Here is a 22,282-nt window from a genome sequence, read left to right on the forward strand (position 1 = left end):
CCTCTTTTCTGGTGTCCATATAATTCAATTTTAGACTTATCTGTCCATAGAACACTATTCCAGACGTCCTGGTGTTTGTCTATGTTCTCTCTGGCAAACTTCAGTCTGGCCTTGATGTTTCTCTTAGAGAGCAAAGGTTTCCTCCTTGCACACCTCCCATGCAAGTTAAATTTGTGCAGTCTCTTTCTGATTGTAGAGGCATCCACTTTCACATCAACACTAGCAAGAGCCTGCTGTAGGTCCCATGATACGTAGAAAAATCTTTCAAAATAAGAGACTACAGAGATGTAAATAAGTTTGTTCAAAATCATAAAACAATATTAAACGTGTGTAGAGGCTCCTCAGTCTTATCAAACTCTGCTCAGGAACCCCTGTTTAGGTAAGTTGTTGGTTCTCATTTACCCAAACGGGTAATAAGTTGTAAAACATCCCAGGACCTTTCAGTGTATAAGTGCAAAGTGATGAGTGCAAAATCAAAAAATGAAAAACTAGTCTCCGTAGACTCAAAAGTATCTAATCAATATGTATTCAAAAGTTCAGACAGAAAAAAAACAAAGAGCAGTGAAATTATCAATATCCCAAAAGTCAGTAAATCCACTGTACTTAACTTTGTTCAAACGTGCCTTGCAGTATTCACTCATCAGAGCTCTGTTTCAGAGGGGACACCTCCTTCCTCGGGAGCGGGTATACTGTTCGGCGTGAGAACTGTCTGAAAAGTTTGAAAAGATGGTGCTGAAGCCCATCTTGTGATGGGTAGGTCCTGTGATGATATTTTAGGGCTTTTGGAGACTTCTTTTAGCATCTTGCAGTCTGCTCTGGAGGTCAGCTTGCTTGGACAGCCAGACCTGGACATGTTGGCAGTTATTTAGAAAGTCCTCCACTTGTACACCATTTTGCGGACCGTGGAATGGCTAATGTCAAATTCTTTTGAGATCTGTTTAGGTCCCATACCAGACTTATAAGCTGCTACAGTCTTCTTTCTGAAGGCCTCAGACAGCTCTTTTGATTTCACCATGATGTTCACTCTCACTGCAGCAGTCATGAGCACACCAAACTAAATGTCTGAGGTTTAAGTAGGGCAAACCTCCTTCAAAATGCTAAGTAGCTATTTCAAATCTTGTGCACTTTAAGTGGGAGAGGATATGTGAGGGTGTCCTAATTTATTCCTCAGAATACACAATTTTGTGGATATCTTTTGTTTCATGATTAAATCGAGGAAAAATTTGTTTTTTTACCTGCAATTACATCACTTTCTTTTCCAGAGATAAATTTTAAAAAAAATATTTGACATCGATAAGTGAACATTTCTTAAGAAAGAACTGAATATTTAATGGGGTGTCTTAATTTTTTCACATGATTGTAGCTTCCTGTTATATGAATTTGTAAATGGTGGCTTTTTTTTTCAAAATGTAGTTTTCCAAAATTAATAGAACTTGCACTTTGGTAAATTGGCAATATGCATTAGAAGGACATGTCTGATTTACGTTATGTAATGTAGCAAAAATAGATGGAACACTAATAGTGTATATAACGTGATTTAAATCAAGGGAAAAAAGACCTCAAAATACCCCTAAAATGTGAACAATGAAGTCACAAATATTTCGGGGTTGGGTATCATCACTGGTCAAAAACCCTTGAAGTATTTTTAAATTTTTACTTTTAATTAATTTTTTAAATCTTTTTAAGTACTTTTGTGAATATAGTGTATATCATTTCTGTGTTCACGTTTTCTTTCTATGAACAAATGAGCAATTAAATGGCTGGCAACCATTCATTCAATGCCAAGATAATCAACATGCTTATACTTAAATGTTGATAAACTTATCTTTGATAACCCGACGGGGGCCCAGTCCGTTTCGCACTGATGGGCTTCTTCAGGGGTAATGAAAAAACTTGTTGAATTGCCAGTTGAATTTCAACTTTTGCTCAAAGATCTTTAAATGAAAGAAAAATATATAAGAATATACATTATATATCAGATATTCAACCGAATAAATCAATAATGAAAAACATTAAACACCCTGTATGTTGATGTTAATCCTGCAATTTCATCTGTAGTGTTATATTGCATTTATCATTAAAGCATTATCACAATAGATTCAAATGTGTCTGAGTTGAACCAATGAAACTATGAGTCAACATATAGTTTAAATGTTGCAATAATGGTTACAAGCTATCTGTTTCTTTGTAGCAATTTAAGAATCTCTCAAATGAATGTGTCAATAGATGTACTGACCAGTATAAACAATTTCTTAAAGCTTAACAATGTTTAAGCAAACGGCAGTACTTTTAGATCTAGCGGTTTGAAACCATATTGTACTTGCCGTTGTTTGAATTCTCACAAACATTTTAGATAGACGTATGTGATGAAAAAATGGCGTCCGTAACTAAACAGAACGCTATGTATTGGTTAGCCAATCCATGGATGTACTAACCAATATAAACAATTTCTTAAAGCTTAACAATGTTTAAGCAAACGGAAGTACTTTTAGAACTAGCAATCTGAAACCACATTATGCTTGCCGTTGTTGAAATTCTCACAAACATTTTAGATGGTCATGTGTGATAAAAAAATGGCGCCCGTAACTAAACAGAACGCTGTGAATTAGTTAGCCAATCAGGATGCTAGATACACAAATGTTCCGTGTGTTTAAAAAAACAATTTTTTGATCTATATGAGTTTTATTTAATTCTTTAATCACTTGTTTTAAGTGTAATAGTTTAGGCATCTGAGTATTTACATGAGTTCACGATCTATCATAGTCAATTGCCATTACACCGACTTAAAATTTTAACGAAGACAAAATATTGTGAACTGTAGCTGTAAGTTCGATTTCTTTTTCTTTTTGAATGCTTTACCAGTCACAATAATGCTCAAAAAGGTTAAACATATAATGGTGTTTAAGTAGGAAGCAATATTCTGCACTATAACCGCTTTAGAGTTAAAAAATATACTTGCCGGTGGTGAAACTTTCATCAACTCCTCACCGAGTTTATACAAAAACAAAATGGCGATCGTATTTAAACTAGACGCTGTGAATTTACTGGCCAATCAAAACGCAGATGCATAACCAATGTGATACACGAATATAATCATTTTAGATTGATTTATTTATATGTTGATCTTAAAATGTTATTTTGGGACATTTGAATTTACCTGAGATATGTGATAGATAATTGCTGTAACGTTTGTGAATGAATACACAAAATTGAAATCGATGTTTATAGCTTTATGTGTTTCAACCCAAATTTTTACACTTAAAGTGACACATTTGAATTTAGATGCTGAAATAAAGTACCAAAATGTGAATGACAATAATTCAACCAGAAGAACATGAAATGCAATCAAGTCATGATGTTTTGTAACAACATGAATTCTAATTTTAATATTGGAATGGCACTTTCTAAAAGAAAGCGTGCCATTCTATTTGGCTATTTAATCCATAAGGCTCAAGAGAATGAAGTCTCGAAATCCAAGATTGTTCTCTTCTTAATAAAAGTTTGTTACGATCACCCCCTCTCTTAGATTTAGGAACTTGGTCAATAACCCAGCATTTCAGTTGTTGAAATTTATGTTGAAAATCATTGCAATGGGCTACCATGGGGGCTTCAATTTTCATTCTTTTAAGATTGGATCGATGTTCATTTAATCTGATCTTTAAACTTCTTATGGTTTTGCCTACATATATTTTGTTGCATGGGCATGCCACAAGGTAAACCACATGTGTGCTGTTGCAGTTACTGAAAAAATTGATCTTGTATTGTTTGGAATCTAATGGATTCAAAAAAGTATCTGATTGTATCATGATTTCACAGTTGGAACAATGTCCACATTTGTAATGACCCTTTAATATAGTAGACTTCATAGTAGATGTTTTAAGTTCAGACGGGCTTAAAAGTTCTTTGAGGTTCTTGCCACGGGAGTAAGCGTTTCTTAGATTGGTGTCTTTGAACATGTCCATTGTTTGCATTACTTTCCAATGTTTTTTCATTACGTATGAGATTTTAGAACTTGCATTATTGTATTTGGAAACGAAGGTGCAAACGTTGTTGCTTTGATGATGCTTGGAAACAGGATTTAGCAAATATTCTCGATTATTGAATTTTGCTCTTGTGTATGCTGATTTGATGTTTCTTCTGCTATAACCTCTGTCAAGAAATTTATCCTTTAGTGATTTGGATTGATGTTTGAAATCTCTATCTTCACTGCATATACGTTTGTATCTAAGAAACTGAGAATATGGTAAACTGGTCTTACATCCCAACGGGTGACAACTAGTGGAATGTAATAGGGTGTTACGATCTGTACTTTTATGATGAACTTTTGTTATGAATCCATTTGTTGTTTGTGTGACTTCAACATCTAAAAAATTTATAATTTGGTAAGAATGTGTATATGTGAAGATAATATTCTCATTGCAAGTGTTCAACCATCTAAAGAACAAAACAAATTCCTCAACAGTACCTGACCACAATAGAAAAATATCATCTATGAATCTATGCCATGATTTAATTCTACTGTTAAATGGTGATGATAATATCCATTCTTTTTCAAAAAGATTCATAAAAATACAAGCAATCGACGGAGCAAACGTTGCACCCATCGCAACTCCAGACAACTGAACATATAATTTGTCAAGGAACAAAAAATAGTTTTCTTGCATTGCTAATCTTGTCAGATGTATCAAAAAGTCGGTGGGAACACAATGTGGACGTGGCCTGGATTCCAAAATTTGTCGGATAGCCTCAATGGCCTCAGATTGAGGGATGGATGTATATAGAGAACTGATGTCCAAGGTTACCATCAGAAATAAAGTGCCATCTGTTTTCTGATGCGATGTGGTGTCCAAAATATTCAAAAAATGTGTCGTATCTTTGATGTATGAAAAATGGCTTTCAACATGAGATCTTAAAAATTTATCAACATATGAAGATAATGCTTCTAATAAAGAACCTTTTGCAGAAATGATCGGTCTACCAGGTGGTTGCTGTATGTTTTTGTGAATTTTTGGTAATAGATATAGAACTGGAATGGTTGGATTAACTACATTCAAATATTGATGTTCACGTTTAGTTATATATCCATCAGATAATGCTTTTTTAGTGATTTTTGAAATAACAGTTTTTAATCTGTAAGTTGGATCTAAACGAATTTCCTTGTATATGGATGGATTGCATAATTGAGACAGTGCTTCTTTAATATAGTCTGCTCTATTCATGACGACTACAGCACCGCCTTTATCTGCATTTTTGATTACTAGTTGGTCATTGCTACGAAGCTTTTGTAAAGCGTTCCGTTCCATCTTTGTTAGATTGTTATTTCGGAAGGAAAACTTCATTTGGTCTATCTCTTGTAATATTAACTCTTTAAACACTGTTAAAGTAGAGTCAATTGGACCTGGTGGAACCCAATTTGATTTATTATAAACCACCGAACGGTCAGAAATCTTTTTATCCTTAAAAAAGATTTTCAATTGTAATGAACGTATGAATTTTTCAAAATCTATACGGAATTGAAAAGCATTGAAGTGATTTGACGGTACAAAAGATAGACCCAAAGATAGAACGTGTTCTTCTATGGGATTAAGTTGATATGATGATAAATTCACTACGGTCGATACAGATTTCTTTGTTGTCGTCCTCGTCGATTGTTTCTGCCACCTCTTTGTCTCCGGTAATTTTGTCTTCTTGTGGCTAAAAAATCAGCTGAAGAATCACTGCTGATAGAAGAACTTTGTGTAGTCTGGACACCTGAAGGTATTGAAACAGTGTTGGCATCATTCTTTCTGTACATCCAAGGATATACCCGACCTGATTCATAATCTTTCTGGTCTCTTGCTAATTTTCTCATTTTTTGTTTTCTTACAGATTCTTTATGTTTGTCGACTTGGCTGGTAATATCTTTAAATTTAATGTCAAACTCCTGTTCTCCTAGTTTAGATTTCAAGTTGACAAAGTCGGTGTCTAATAGAGCTTTTTGTGTGTTGATAACTTTCTTACTACGTTCTATCACTAATAACATAATGTCCAGTGAACATTTGTTAAGAATTTTGTTCCAACAGTCAATGAAATCAGTGTCATCTCTAAACATCTGTGGTTCTAGATGAACCCTCAATCCACGAGGAATGTGTTCTTTCTTGCAATATTCAACTAAAGCTGAACCATTCAATTCCAATCTCACAATTCGTTTATATTTGATGATAATGTCATTGATATCTGCTGATTCAATGGAATTAACAGTGGTGCTCAATGTTTCAAATTCATTCATAAGTGAATTGGCTTTATCTACTGTAAAGCTCAGACCGGAGGTCCATGATTTATTCGAAGTTTCCATAATGTGTACACAGTATCAACTGAATGAAGGAATGGAAAACAAAATAGTGTCCAAATGAGTCACGTAATGTAGCAAAAATAGATGGAACACTAATAGTGTATATAACGTGATTTAAATCAAGGGAAAAAAGACCTCAAAATACCCCTAAAATGTGAACAATGAAGTCACAAATATTTCGGGGTTGGGTATCATCACTGGTCAAAAACCCTTGAAGTATTTTTAAATTTTTACTTTTAATTAATTTTTTAAATCTTTTTAAGTACTTTTGTGAATATAGTGTATATCATTTCTGTGTTCACGTTTTCTTTCTATGAACAAATGAGCAATTAAATGGCTGGCAACCATTCATTCAATGCCAAGATAATCAACATGCTTATACTTAAATGTTGATAAACTTATCTTTGATAACCCGACGGGGGCCCAGTCCGTTTCGCACTGATGGGCTTCTTCAGGGGTAATGAAAAAACTTGTTGAATTGCCAGTTGAATTTCAACTTTTGCTCAAAGATCTTTAAATGAAAGAAAAATATATAAGAATATACATTATATATCAGATATTCAACCGAATAAATCAATAATGAAAAACATTAAACACCCTGTATGTTGATGTTAATCCTGCAATTTCATCTGTAGTGTTATATTGCATTTATCATTAAAGCATTATCACAATAGATTCAAATGTGTCTGAGTTGAACCAATGAAACTATGAGTCAACATATAGTTTAAATGTTGCAATAATGGTTACAAGCTATCTGTTTCTTTGTAGCAATTTAAGAATCTCTCAAATGAATGTGTCAATAGATGTACTGACCAGTATAAACAATTTCTTAAAGCTTAACAATGTTTAAGCAAACGGCAGTACTTTTAGATCTAGCGGTTTGAAACCATATTGTACTTGCCGTTGTTTGAATTCTCACAAACATTTTAGATAGACGTATGTGATGAAAAAATGGCGTCCGTAACTAAACAGAACGCTATGTATTGGTTAGCCAATCCATGGATGTACTAACCAATATAAACAATTTCTTAAAGCTTAACAATGTTTAAGCAAACGGAAGTACTTTTAGAACTAGCAATCTGAAACCACATTATGCTTGCCGTTGTTGAAATTCTCACAAACATTTTAGATGGTCATGTGTGATAAAAAAATGGCGCCCGTAACTAAACAGAACGCTGTGAATTAGTTAGCCAATCAGGATGCTAGATACACAAATGTTCCGTGTGTTTAAAAAAACAATTTTTTGATCTATATGAGTTTTATTTAATTCTTTAATCACTTGTTTTAAGTGTAATAGTTTAGGCATCTGAGTATTTACATGAGTTCACGATCTATCATAGTCAATTGCCATTACACCGACTTAAAATTTTAACGAAGACAAAATATTGTGAACTGTAGCTGTAAGTTCGATTTCTTTTTCTTTTTGAATGCTTTACCAGTCACAATAATGCTCAAAAAGGTTAAACATATAATGGTGTTTAAGTAGGAAGCAATATTCTGCACTATAACCGCTTTAGAGTTAAAAAATATACTTGCCGGTGGTGAAACTTTCATCAACTCCTCACCGAGTTTATACAAAAACAAAATGGCGATCGTATTTAAACTAGACGCTGTGAATTTACTGGCCAATCAAAACGCAGATGCATGACCAATGTGATACACGAATATAATCATTTTAGATTGATTTATTTATATGTTGATCTTAAAATGTTATTTTGGGACATTTGAATTTACCTGAGATATGTGATAGATAATTGCTGTAACGTTTGTGAATGAATACACAAAATTGAAATCGATGTTTATAGCTTTATGTGTTTCAACCCAAATTTTTACACTTAAAGTGACACATTTGAATTTAGATGCTGAAATAAAGTACCAAAATGTGAATGACAATAATTCAACCAGAAGAACATGAAATGCAATCAAGTCATGATGTTTTGTAACAACATGAATTCTAATTTTAATATTGGAATGGCACTTTCTAAAAGAAAGCGTGCCATTCTATTTGGCTATTTAATCCATAAGGCTCAAGAGAATGAAGTCTCGAAATCCAAGATTGTTCTCTTCTTAATAAAAGTTTGTTACGATCACCCCCTCTCTTAGATTTAGGAACTTGGTCAATAACCCAGCATTTCAGTTGTTGAAATTTATGTTGAAAATCATTGCAATGGGCTACCATGGGGGCTTCAATTTTCATTCTTTTAAGATTGGATCGATGTTCATTTAATCTGATCTTTAAACTTCTTATGGTTTTGCCTACATATATTTTGTTGCATGGGCATGCCACAAGGTAAACCACATGTGTGCTGTTGCAGTTACTGAAAAAATTGATCTTGTATTGTTTGGAATCTAATGGATTCAAAAAAGTATCTGATTGTATCATGATTTCACAGTTGGAACAATGTCCACATTTGTAATGACCCTTTAATATAGTAGACTTCATAGTAGATGTTTTAAGTTCAGACGGGCTTAAAAGTTCTTTGAGGTTCTTGCCACGGGAGTAAGCGTTTCTTAGATTGGTGTCTTTGAACATGTCCATTGGAAAGTAATGCAAACAATGGACATGTTCAAAGACACCAATCTAAGAAACGCTTACTCCCGTGGCAAGAACCTCAAAGAACTTTTAAGCCCGTCTGAACTTAAAACATCTACTATGAAGTCTACTATATTAAAGGGTCATTACAAATGTGGACATTGTTCCAACTGTGAAATCATGATACAATCAGATACTTTTTTGAATCCATTAGATTCCAAACAATACAAGATCAATTTTTTCAGTAACTGCAACAGCACACATGTGGTTTACCTTGTGGCATGCCCATGCAACAAAATATATGTAGGCAAAACCATAAGAAGTTTAAAGATCAGATTAAATGAACATCGATCCAATCTTAAAAGAATGAAAATTGAAGCCCCCATGGTAGCCCATTGCAATGATTTTCAACATAAATTTCAACAACTGAAATGCTGGGTTATTGACCAAGTTCCTAAATCTAAGAGAGGGGGTGATCGTAACAAACTTTTATTAAGAAGAGAACAATCTTGGATTTCGAGACTTCATTCTCTTGAGCCTTATGGATTAAATAGCCAAATAGAATGGCACGCTTTCTTTTAGAAAGTGCCATTCCAATATTAAAATTAGAATTCATGTTGTTACAAAACATCATGACTTGATTGCATTTCATGTTCTTCTGGTTGAATTATTGTCATTCACATTTTGGTACTTTATTTCAGCATCTAAATTCAAATGTGTCACTTTAAGTGTAAAAATTTGGGTTGAAACACATAAAGCTATAAACATCGATTTCAATTTTGTGTATTCATTCACAAACGTTACAGCAATTATCTATCACATATCTCAGGTAAATTCAAATGTCCCAAAATAACATTTTAAGATCAACATATAAATAAATCAATCTAAAATGATTATATTCGTGTATCACATTGGTCATGCATCTGCGTTTTGATTGGCCAGTAAATTCACAGCGTCTAGTTTAAATACGATCGCCATTTTGTTTTTGTATAAACTCGGTGAGGAGTTGATGAAAGTTTCACCACCGGCAAGTATATTTTTTAACTCTAAAGCGGTTATAGTGCAGAATATTGCTTCCTACTTAAACACCATTATATGTTTAACCTTTTTGAGCATTATTGTGACTGGTAAAGCATTCAAAAAGAAAAAGAAATCGAACTTACAGCTACAGTTCACAATATTTTGTCTTCGTTAAAATTTTAAGTCGGTGTAATGGCAATTGACTATGATAGATCGTGAACTCATGTAAATACTCAGATGCCTAAACTATTACACTTAAAACAAGTGATTAAAGAATTAAATAAAACTCATATAGATCAAAAAATTGTTTTTTTAAACACACGGAACATTTGTGTATCTAGCATCCTGATTGGCTAACTAATTCACAGCGTTCTGTTTAGTTACGGGCGCCATTTTTTTATCACACATGACCATCTAAAATGTTTGTGAGAATTTCAACAACGGCAAGCATAATGTGGTTTCAGATTGCTAGTTCTAAAAGTACTTCCGTTTGCTTAAACATTGTTAAGCTTTAAGAAATTGTTTATATTGGTTAGTACATCCATGGATTGGCTAACCAATACATAGCGTTCTGTTTAGTTACGGACGCCATTTTTTCATCACATACGTCTATCTAAAATGTTTGTGAGAATTCAAACAACGGCAAGTACAATATGGTTTCAAACCGCTAGATCTAAAAGTACTGCCGTTTGCTTAAACATTGTTAAGCTTTAAGAAATTGTTTATACTGGTCAGTACATCTATTGACACATTCATTTGAGAGATTCTTAAATTGCTACAAAGAAACAGATAGCTTGTAACCATTATTGCAACATTTAAACTATATGTTGACTCATAGTTTCATTGGTTCAACTCAGACACATTTGAATCTATTGTGATAATGCTTTAATGATAAATGCAATATAACACTACAGATGAAATTGCAGGATTAACATCAACATACAGGGTGTTTAATGTTTTTCATTATTGATTTATTCGGTTGAATATCTGATATATAATGTATATTCTTATATATTTTTCTTTCATTTAAAGATCTTTGAGCAAAAGTTGAAATTCAACTGGCAATTCAACAAGTTTTTTCATTACCCCTGAAGAAGCCCATCAGTGCGAAACGGACTGGGCCCCCGTCGGGTTATCAAAGATAAGTTTATCAACATTTAAGTATAAGCATGTTGATTATCTTGGCATTGAATGAATGGTTGCCAGCCATTTAATTGCTCATTTGTTCATAGAAAGAAAACGTGAACACAGAAATGATATACACTATATTCACAAAAGTACTTAAAAAGATTTAAAAAATTAATTAAAAGTAAAAATTTAAAAATACTTCAAGGGTTTTTGACCAGTGATGATACCCAACCCCGAAATATTTGTGACTTCATTGTTCACATTTTAGGGGTATTTTGAGGTCTTTTTTCCCTTGATTTAAATCACGTTATATACACTATTAGTGTTCCATCTATTTTTGCTACATTACGTGACTCATTTGGACACTATTTTGTTTTCCATTCCTTCATTCAGTTGATTTACGTTATGTGCCATCAAAAGAGGTTTTGCAGGCATCCACAGTTGCAGCTCCATCAACTAGGCCCAGTCCATTTGTCATGAGTCATTTCACTGCAATTATTGCTAAATAGCTGGTTTTTCTAGGTGGTGGAATTTTGAGCAGCTCTCTGCAGGAGCTTAATCGATCAAACAAAGCTGAAATTTCTGAAATGAGAGATTTACTTTAGGAACTTCTGGATAGTTTCATGAACTGCAAATATTTTTATTAAGCTTAATTGTGATTTAGAAGCAGTAACTTGCTGCAAGCATATCCAGCTTTGAGCATGTTATGGGTGTAAAATGAATTTTTAATTGTCAGCTTGGTACTAAATGTTTGCATAATTTCTTTTTTTAATGATTTCATAAACCAAGAACAGCACATTATATTATATGCACAGTGAACAAGGGTGTATGTAACCTTTGTTGTAAATAGATCCCATAAGGTATATTAAACAAATATAACAGGTCTCAAAGGATAGCTTTAACATCTGTACCGTATAGCATTCCCAAAGGGACATAAGTGGTAATACCTAAAAATTAAGGTTAAGTCCCTTTGCTGATCTGGTGTGTTGTAAGGCCAAAAATGATACCACAAGGCTGACTATCCCCCTCTTTTATGAAACTGCAATAGCAATTTCTAGAGCGGGAGCCACTCTGAATGGCCCGCGCTGCTCCCAATTCTCATAGGAACTTAATGAGCATCGGGAGTAGCGCAGGCCATTCAGTGAGGCTCCCCACGCTAGAAACTGCTATCGCAGTTTCGTAAAAGGAGGCCTATATCTTGGGTCTGCTAGGGCTGGGGATCCTGTGGAGGTACTTTTTAGACAGCCTCCCCTTCAGTGGGTATAAGTTCCAGCCACCACACAGGGGCAAGACTTGGTGACCATATCTAGGGCTCTTGATTGTAGAGTGCCAAAGGGAGCTCTGATACATGGCCCCTGATTCTGACTCTGTTTACAATGAATAGAATGAGTGAGGGAATGCAGAATAAAGGAATTGTTCCTGGTAGTTGTGAATGAATGTTCAGGTTGCTGAATACCAGCTGAATTTTGATATTAAGTTTAAAATTTTAATCAACTTTTAGTGAAATTATACAGCAATGTGTAATCGGGTCTAAAAGAAAAACGAAACAACAATAATATCCCAAACCTACAACAAACCCTTTCCAAAATACCGTATTTTTTGCTCCATAACACACCTGACCATAAGACGAACCCACCTCTAGAGGAGGAAAAACCAAGAAAAAAATTCTGACCCAAATGGTGTGCCCTGTACCCTTTCCCCCCTCTGGTGGTCTAGTGGTAGGCCAGGACAGGGTACAGGGCACATCTAGTGGTGGGCACGTCTAATGATAGGCAGCCCCAAGTCAGCCCGCCCCCAGCCAGCCTGCCAGCTCCAAGCCAGCCAGCCCCCCCCCCCTGTATCTTTTTAAATCCTGCCCACCCATCCCCTACTCGTGGGTCCTATCAAATCCAGCCCACCCCCCTTGCTCGTGGGCCCAGCAGCTCCAGCCGGCCTCCCTGCCGTGGCACTTACCTTGCAAACAGTGCTCGGACTCCTCTTTATTTCCCAGGCAGCCACGCACAGATCAGCAGTGCGGACATCAGGAGCAAGTTTTACATTCTCCCACTCGGCCCCGCGCTGCTTTCCGAATGGCTGCCATAAGTTCTCGTGACGGGAGCGCATGGCAGCCATTTTGGATGAGTGATCTCCACGGGGCAGGAGCGTAGGAAGATCGCTCCTGCCCCAAAAGACCGTTAGACTACCAGGTAAGTTCTAGGATGCCGGGGACAAGGCGGGAGGGAGGTGGGGGTGGATCAAAAGTTATTCGCAAATTTTCAATATTGGCTGGCCAGCTCTGCCTCTAACCCCTGCGAATATTAAGGGAGGAGTATGAATGTTCCCTTAATCCACTGTCCCCAATATATTGTGAATGTACCGCTGTAATCTGTTTTGGGCTCCTGGGGAGGACGGGCTATAAAGCTAACTAATAAATAAATAAATCTCTCACTTCCTATCATATACAGCTCCTTTTGATTTCTTCACATTAAATCTTAACTGCCAGGCATTAGCCTAAGTTTCTAATTTTTGTAAATCACTTCTAATGGTTTCCACACTCTCCAAGTGATCATCTGTGTTGCTAAATTTTATGTTGTCTGCAAAAGAAATTATTCTGCTATATTTCCAAGGTTAATTTTCCAAGTCAACATAAGCAATCCTCAGACATTCTTTTCATTATTTTTTTTTTTTTTTTGATCCTCAGCAGGCTCTTTCAAGGCAAGTGTCCATCACAAAAACTCAATTCGTCATAGGATCAATATTTTCCTTTTCTCAATTATTTTATTCTTATTTTATAACTTTATTTTTATTTATTAATTATTTATACAATTTTAAACATCTGTCAAAAAAAAAATACAATTAACTGAAATAATTTCTAACAACGAGAATCAAATATTCTTAATCCACAACTTTTAAGGAAATAAGCTATACATTCAAAGTATAATTAATCTACAATTACTAGAGATAGAGCCGAGAGATAGACTGACTAATATCATTTCAGGAAAACTTTAAAAAAGGAAAATAAAGATGAGGCTTCACAACCCCAGAACCATATTCACTGAGCAGATCTACTTAGAAACAATTGTCACAAGGGGGAGATTACTTGACCTTTAACAAAAATAAATTTGGATAGCTGCTGCGGCTCATAAAAAAACATATCTGTTCTCTCTGTATTTCATTATATATAGGGGGGTTATATATATATCTATATATAGGGGTGTCACAGTATTTTTGAGGCCACAGGTCCTACAGTTAGGAGCAATAATTTTTATATTTTAATAAAAAGCCACTTATCTGCTAGGGCTAAATGCAAGGAGCACCTCTCCCGTCACAATCATGTTTCAGTTCTACTTCAGGGTCGAGGCTCCTCCAGCGCTCTTGTTACATTAACTCCCTATTGAACTTTCCTCTTTATTGCAGATTCTTTCTTTCTCTGTTCCCCCCCCCCTCCCCGCTATACAGATTATGTCTGTAACTGTTTCCTCAATCCTAATTGTGATCGTGTCAGAAAAGGCGCTCCTTGCATTTAGCCCTAGCAGATAAGTGGCTGATTAACATATTTGGTTCGAAGTTATCGTGACATCTTTCTGTTACTTGAATGTCCAATGTATATTTTTGCTGTGCTTAAGAAGCACAACCATGAAACTGTTGTGAGAAATGACCAGTGACAATTGAGTACGTCTCGCTCTTGAATTATTCTGTTCAGATGGGGAAGTTTACTTTATTGATATTTTTAAGAATATAATAAATGCTGCAAGGGGTTAGACAGAAGTTTTCAACCCAGTCCTTGGGACTAGCTAGTCAGGTTTTTAGAATAATCATAATAAAAATGCATGAGAGAGATTTGCAATACAGTATAGGTGGTGCATGCACATTAGCTCATGTATATTCATTGTGGATATTTTAAAAACAAGATTGGCTGACTATGGCTAGATTCACAAAGCAAACCGATCGGTTTGCAACCCCTTTGCACCCTGATTTCCCTCTGGCCTGATTCACTTACCTCTCTGCCGACCATCCTCCAGTCCATGCATGCAAATGAGGGCAATGGCATGCAAAGTAGGCAGAGACACTAATCACTAACCAAAACCCTGCAGCACCGACTGGGCTGGCCTATCACAAACAAGCGACTGCTGAGGACCAGTCACACAAGCCCTTTCCGACTGCCCTGCCTTCTGCCGCCCTGCTCTCTGCCCTGTCAGCCCTGATATCCTGCTAACCCGAACGCCTCCTGCAGCCCCAACTTTCCCGCTGCCCTGATCTCCTGCCTGCCCCGGATTGCCGGCTTGCCCCGAATGCCTGCCTGCCCCGATTGCCTGCCTTCCCCGACTCTCCAACCCTTCCCCGCAGTGCAAGCCCATGGTTTTAACCCGCGGACTTAAGCGGGTTAAAACCACAGGCCCAAAAAAGTTTAAAAAAGAAAAAAAAAATCTCTGCTGGGCCTGGAGGTCCAGTGCATGGTCTGTGCATGTGCTGGGATCGCTATAGAGCGATCCGGGCAGGCAGATGGGGGCGTTCCTCCAATCGCCCCCATCTGCATATTGTAGTTTGGGGAATCCATTGGACCTGCACGGATCGGTCAGCTTCTTGAATCTAGCCCTATGCCCCAAGGTCTGAGTTGATCGAGTTGAACTTCTTTTCACCATCGGTGGGCAATCCAGTTCTAAATAGTCGCTAATGGGCAAGTGCATTTTTCTTTTTCACAAATTCTGAAATGTCAAATCATTTAGCAGCCAGTAACTTTAGTGAGACTTCTTACATAATATTGTGTTTTATTGTTTTATAGAATCAAGGGAAACTATGGCTGGTTCATCTCTGTACAGTGGTTAATGGTAAACCACTGAATGTTCCCCTATTTCCCATCTATAGCATCATTCCTTAATGTCTGCTCTGGAAGCCTGGAGTGCCATCTACTGCACAGACTGCTTTTTTTTTTCTCTTAAAAATCCAAAACAACAAAAACAACTGCAGCTGTTCCAGACTGGACAAAAGAGCTATTACCCTACATCCAGGTTTATTTTTCTAAAGTGTATTGAAAGAGCCATCAGTTGTTTTGATTTTGTATAATCATTGCAAGAACTGCTGTGTTCCTTTAATCTGTGAATTTGTAGATCAGATAATAGGGTAGCACATGCGCTTCATCTTTAATTAAGACAGTTATTTTGGAGGGCCACCAACTACTACCACGTGTAATATGTTTGAGGAGCTGCAAGCTGTTTGTTTGGGACTCTGTTTACTTTCACCTTCACATTAGTGGAAGGTGTTAAGATATAGGAAAAGTCCCTTTAAAGGTCTTGGCACTGACATTAAAGGTTTTGAGCAGAAGACTTCAGGTTTTGAAAAGCAGCACTCATGAAGGCTGTTCAAAGGTTTGAACACTTGCCCTGAAGATGCAGTTTAAAGGTGATGGGAATAAGTAGATTCACCTGATATATATTGGAACCAACTCTCCTAATGAGATTAATCTGTTGGAGGCTGAAGACATCCTGGGGTTTGTTTGTTTTTTCCTATCTTGACCTTTGTGCATTCAGATAAAGAGGCTGGCATCAAGGCTGCAAATTTGTTCCTTTGAGTATGTATATGCATTGGTGAAACAGGTAAATAGTCATATGAAAATAAAATGGAAGATTAGTATTTGAAAAACATTTAATGCAAAACTCAAGTAGTGTTCATGATTAGTTTCCATGCCAACCCAATGAAGAACGGCTCATGGTCTTCAGACATCTAAACATAGCCTTAAAAAAATTAGCCAAGCCAATGGTTTATTGAGCGTTTGTCACACACCCTGAAACATCTCTTCATTTCTAGCAGTGCTACAAAGTGGGTTTTCACCACTCCCAAAAACTTTATTTTTGTAAAAGCCAGGAAATGCCTCTGGTCATATCCATTGCTCTGCTGCTCTTCTGAAGGACAATTGACAATGTGAGGGTAATTCACAGTATCTCATGAAATCAGAGCACATCATTTTGACAGTTTGTTTTTGTGGAAAGTGCTGTTTTTTAAATTGCCTCTGATGAACAGTATTTCACTTTTATTTTTTTCTTTAAAATCAGCTGTTAAATGTTACCGAATGGCAGTTAGGCCGAATAAGAGAAGGCCTCTTATTAAACAGTGGAAGCACATTGAAATAGATGTGGAGGTGTTAAATTTAAAGTGCTTGGGTTCTTTTCCTTTAATGTATAATATGTGTTTGTAATGAACTGTATGCTTTTCTCTATGGTTTTATTATAAATAAACATAATTTATAGGAAAAGGAGTTGCCTTAAAACTTGCATAGGCTTATCATTTAGTGTTTTCATTGTATCACCTGGTTACAAAAAAAATGAAAATGTTTAAACAGTTCAATCATTTGACATTACAAAGAATTAAAAAGCAAAGTTTCTTATTCATAACATGTGTTTTTTGTAGACAGCAGGATTAATTGGGAACATAAGTGGGTGACATCATTGGATGGTGTTGAGAAAGCTCAGAATCTGTATAGAGTTCTAGAATATGTGGCCTTTCCTGCATGCAGTGCTCTTATTAGTCCTCTCACTTCCAAGTGAGCTTAATCCTACTGTCCATGGAGAATACCTGGTACAGGTAACCAACTTTGCTTTCTTTGTTGATACGCTGTATTGAATCAAACACAAATGGGTGACCACAAGCTACTGTCCACTTACCACTGTCTCCGGTTGAAATCTCATCTAGGCCTTAGTGACAGAGTATGGAGTAGAGACCAAATAGCCACTCTGCATATTCCTACCAGCTAAGCAGACTTTAAACAAAGCTGTTATAACTACAGTAGTTCATATTTAGTGAAGTTTAACTGAAGTGCAGAGAGAGCTACTAGTCTGCAAATAGCAAAACTGAATACAGAGCATGATCCAAATTGTTAGGGTGTGCTTTGCAACTGGAATTCCAAATCTTTTGATCCTGAAGGACACACAGCTCTGTAGATATTCTAATGCTCGTATTCTGTTCTTTTAAGGGAGAAAACAAGATAAACCATTGGCAGTACTATTTCTTTATTCGCATGAAAAGGTGTGAGCTTTTTTAGCAGAACTTTCAAATGAATACACAGAGCTACTTGAAATTTAATGCAAGGTTTATACTTGAAATTCATGGATTCTTCTAGGTAAAGTAGCTAGTACTAGAAAGAGTACTTTCAGACAAAAGTTCTGAGAGATGTAAGAATGATATTCAGGTCCCTGGTGAAAAGGATTCAGGTCCCAATTCCTGCCCCATACTTTCTCTGTCTCTGTCATATGTAAGTCAGGTACCTGGGGACACATCTTAAAGACCAGAAACCATCTTTCAAATATGTCCGTCTTTTATTATGAGTTTCACATATTTATACGAATCAGGTTTGCCAGCATGTGATGGCATGTGACGTAAACACAAACCATATATGGATACAGGTCACATGAAACTTTAAACACATCAGCATTTTTCCTATCTAGAGATTGAAGTCCAAAAGGTAAGAAAAAGCCTTGACCAGCAGAGCTTCTTAACTAAAGCTGTCTGTAAATACGGCTTAACAAAACAATTGAATTCACTTCACATTATCTCTGTTTAAACATTACCTGTCTTCAAAGAAGGGAAAGATAAACAGGGCCTACCTTTGCATCTTTAAACAACATATGCCTAAGGACACTTACTAAAGTTCTGATACGTGTCCCTTCAAATCCCCTCTCACGTCATGTAAATGACGTCACAAATACACAGCATGAGCTGGAAGGGAGTGATACTCTAGGTATGTCTCTCAAGGAGGGGTCTTTTAGGAGCTGTAATACGAATAACACAGTACATGAGCAGTCAAAAACAAGAGTGCAAATAATAAGAGATTATGCATTCAACTAAAGTGCTGATCCCAAAAATTAGATAAATCAGAGTTACATTTGAACTCAGCAAAGAGGTCTGCTAATTTCTGAATGTCCATAGGAGGACCTATATTGTCAGAAAGAAAAGTACAACAGCTTAAAGTACTGAGGAGAATTTTTCAGAATTCTCAGCTAGAATCATATCTAGGGCCATATGATTTTGAGAACCATCTGAGAAGTGGAGCCTAATTGATCAGTAATACTTTGCAAGGCGTCCCTAGAATAGTTCACAAAGCGTTGCTGATTATAATAATTTTAACTAATCCAATCAACATTCTTATTAATAGTAATAAAGGGAATAAGGAACTCAAACCCAGCCTTAACCTGAGCTCGGGCCTTAAATTCATCTGGGACCCCTCTTGGGACCCCTATAGCATCTATGTATACATGTGATCAGATTTATATCAAGACAAATAAAAGGAAAAACCATGTAAATAGGAAGGATGCCTTTCAGAAAAATATGCAGGAGCATGGTAACCTTAACTAAAGTGCACTGGCCTATCCACTGGCTGGGTAGCTTAACAGGGAGCCAAAAGTCTCCATAAAGCCAGTAAATATCAAATCTGATGCAGCAACAATGGGGCATACCTATGAGCCAAGACAGAACAATAACCTGGGGGTAAATTACCTACAAAACTACTCTGTGTCAGATTAGAAACATGACATGTGTAATTGCCCTTATAGATGATAACGGCAATATCAAGCTTTTGTTGTCCTGGCAACAAAGGGTATTTAGAACACTGGAGTGCACAAAGAGGATAGGTAAAATTAGAGGAGATACTGGTAAATAACCCAAAAAAGCATGGTTGGATACCAGGAGGGAGGTCCAGATGTACGGTTCCTAGATGGGGTCTAGCTTGAGCACATATGTAACAATTACTCTTATTATGTTGATCAGCAGTGAATTTCATCCATTCTAACCAAAGGTTACGTTCTGAAAACCCTACCTCAACAGCCACAATATCTTCAAAAGTGGGATTGGCAATAGCCATCATGTCAGTAAGTTTATTGAATGTAGGGGCCAGTGGGTTAGTATTTTTTGGGGCCCCCACAAAATGGCGGGAGAAGATGAGTGGAGGTAGATAGATCCCGTAAGAAAACTGATGATAGCTAGACCCACCCTTAAACCACATGTCCATAATGTACATACCTTCATCAGTAGGTCTAGGGTTGTCAATAGTAAGAGAAAGCTTAATAATTTGTGCAGGAACACTTTTCCTATAACAGTGTCCAACCTTATGAAGGGTCATACAAGTAAGCAGTGATTTACCATTTTGGTCCACTGTTTTTCAGAGTATTTTCTAGTTTATAAACCCAGTCAGTATTAATATTCCACCCTACCACTCCCCAGAATGCACACTTATCCCCCCAACGTAAGTCAGTAACATATACATATATGTCCTTAGTTTTAGGAATCTCTGAGGACCAATGGCACAGCCTTGGGATATCAATTGATAAACAGTCCACAATGTCACAATACTCAAAGGAGAAGGTGGCAACTTGTACACTGCTGGAATTATACCAAAGGGTAGCATCGGTCTTTTCTGGATTCCAATTGAAGGACAGCCTTTGCGAGGGAGTAGTCCAGCTTGACGTCGTGTTCGCAAAGAGGTGTCGGGGGTGCTGTTTACAGCAGGAGTGTCATTTACAGATGGGTATGGGCAGAAAGTGTCGTGGACCCAGAACACATCATCCCTGTAGACCCAGTTAGAAATGATCCATACAGGGAGAAAAACTAGCAGCAGCGGTGCCAGTAAGAGAATGATAAAGTTGGTAGAATGCTGCAATGAGATCATTATGTTGTTCCACTGGAGGAGGTGAAATCTGCGCAGGGAAGACTTGCTTCTGGGGTTTTAGGTTAACCCTCTTCAAGCGACTTGCGTGGATCCAAACAGGAAACTCCTCAGTGAGTGCAGCGGGCCTGGTCACAGCGATCACAGTAGTGGGAAGGCCAAAGGGGAAATCTGTCTGCTTCCGATCCTTGGAAAGCTGCTGGATAATCACCAGGCTGGAAAAAATGGGTAGGAATCTGTGGAGAGAAAGGAGAAGTGCAAGACACGTTTCTTTGAACAAGCCCTAATATTTCAATTAGCTTTTGGACGTATTCCTCCTGTATCAAGGGAAAATCTACCCATGGGGCGGGGAAAGGTCATCCCGTGAGAACCTCAAAGGGAGAGCAGCCAGATGTCTGTGCATACAGAAAGAGATACTTGAAAAGAAATGCTTGAAAAGCATTCCAAATATCATTCAGCAGCTGTACTCCAATGTGATCCAAATAAGAGATAGAAAACAAGAGAAACCATGTTGCCTGCACTGAACGTGGCAACATGCAACAATACCAATTCATTCACTTAGCATAGCCATGGCAAAAGAGCGACAATACTCACTTACTTAAGGTTCTTAATTGAACAATCCAAAAGGATATGTTTTTATCGTGCTGCATATAACTATTATGCACTTCAGAGAAACCATACTGATGTACTGAATGTATTCAGAAATGTATGGATCATATGTAGGGAACACCACGAAATAAATGCTGTATAAAGTAAAACTTTTTCTTATAACCCCTAACTAAACTTCATTCAGAATATAAAAGCTATAGGTAAAAGAACATTGCGCAGTTAGGCTAGTAAGAAGTGGAAAAAGAGCTCTAGAAATGGCCAATATTATGTATCCTAGGGTACCCATTAAACTAAAACAAGTAGACATGACACAGACAAAACATAAAGTTTTTTAAATGTGGAGCTATTACTCCATCTGTCAAGTGTGCAGGGCTGAATTTAACTCTGCAAATAAACACATTGATATAAAAAAAACCAAAACAACAAATAATGTATATCATAACCATCTCATATTTGAAAAAAGGCATAAAGCTAATGTCTCTTTGGAGCGTCTCTATCTCTGCAGTGATAAAGAGGACCCGTGGAAAACATTAGAAATATCTGTGCCAAAATGGATCTGGGATGGCTATGTATAAATCCGGAAAAAACCATTTTAAATTAGCAACATCCTAACTTCAGCTAAAACAATAGAAAGGAATTGTATTTTCCAATTTATTTTCAATTCACAACCGTGCCAGCTGTAATTATTGAGCTATATATATCTGTATCAAGGAGCAAAAGGTCAAGAATGAAAATATCACTAGCAAGAAGTTAAAATGTCGAGCGAGCACTACGATAACCAATACCATGATATTGGGCAATGAATAAGGGAGAGCTAGCAGCTGGTATCCAGGGTTTCCCCTCTTTGCACCAAAGTCCGTCCAGAAGGGCGGCTTTGGGCACCTGCCAAATACCAGGCATCAAATTCAGAGGAGGGGGTGGTAACAAAGGACTGAAGCTGTGAAAAAAGAGAGGAAGAGAATCCTGTTCACCCTTGAGACCCAGAAGCCTATTTAAAAGAAGGGCTTGGACATCGTGAAAAGTATGAAGG

General features: G+C 36.8%; 1 protein-coding gene across 3 annotated transcripts in view; it reads left to right on the plus strand.

The window, feature by feature from the left end:
• The window catches only part of GOLGA7 (golgin A7), a 97,794-nt gene extending 80,550 nt beyond the window's left edge, over positions 1-17,244 (plus strand). For all 3 annotated transcript variants that reach the window (XM_033949718.1, XM_033949720.1, XM_033949719.1), the window contains one exon: positions 15,775-17,244. Coding sequence is in view for 1 of the 3 variants with exons in the window: in XM_033949720.1 (XP_033805611.1) it covers positions 15,775-15,870 (96 nt within the window). In the remaining 2 variants the exon portion in view is untranslated. The remainder of the gene's footprint in view (positions 1-15,774) is intronic.
• The last annotated feature ends 5,038 nt before the right edge of the window (positions 17,245-22,282 follow it).

This window comes from Geotrypetes seraphini, chromosome 6 (genome assembly GCF_902459505.1).
Source record: "Geotrypetes seraphini chromosome 6, aGeoSer1.1, whole genome shotgun sequence".
Classification (NCBI taxonomy): Eukaryota; Metazoa; Chordata; class Amphibia; order Gymnophiona; family Dermophiidae; genus Geotrypetes; species Geotrypetes seraphini.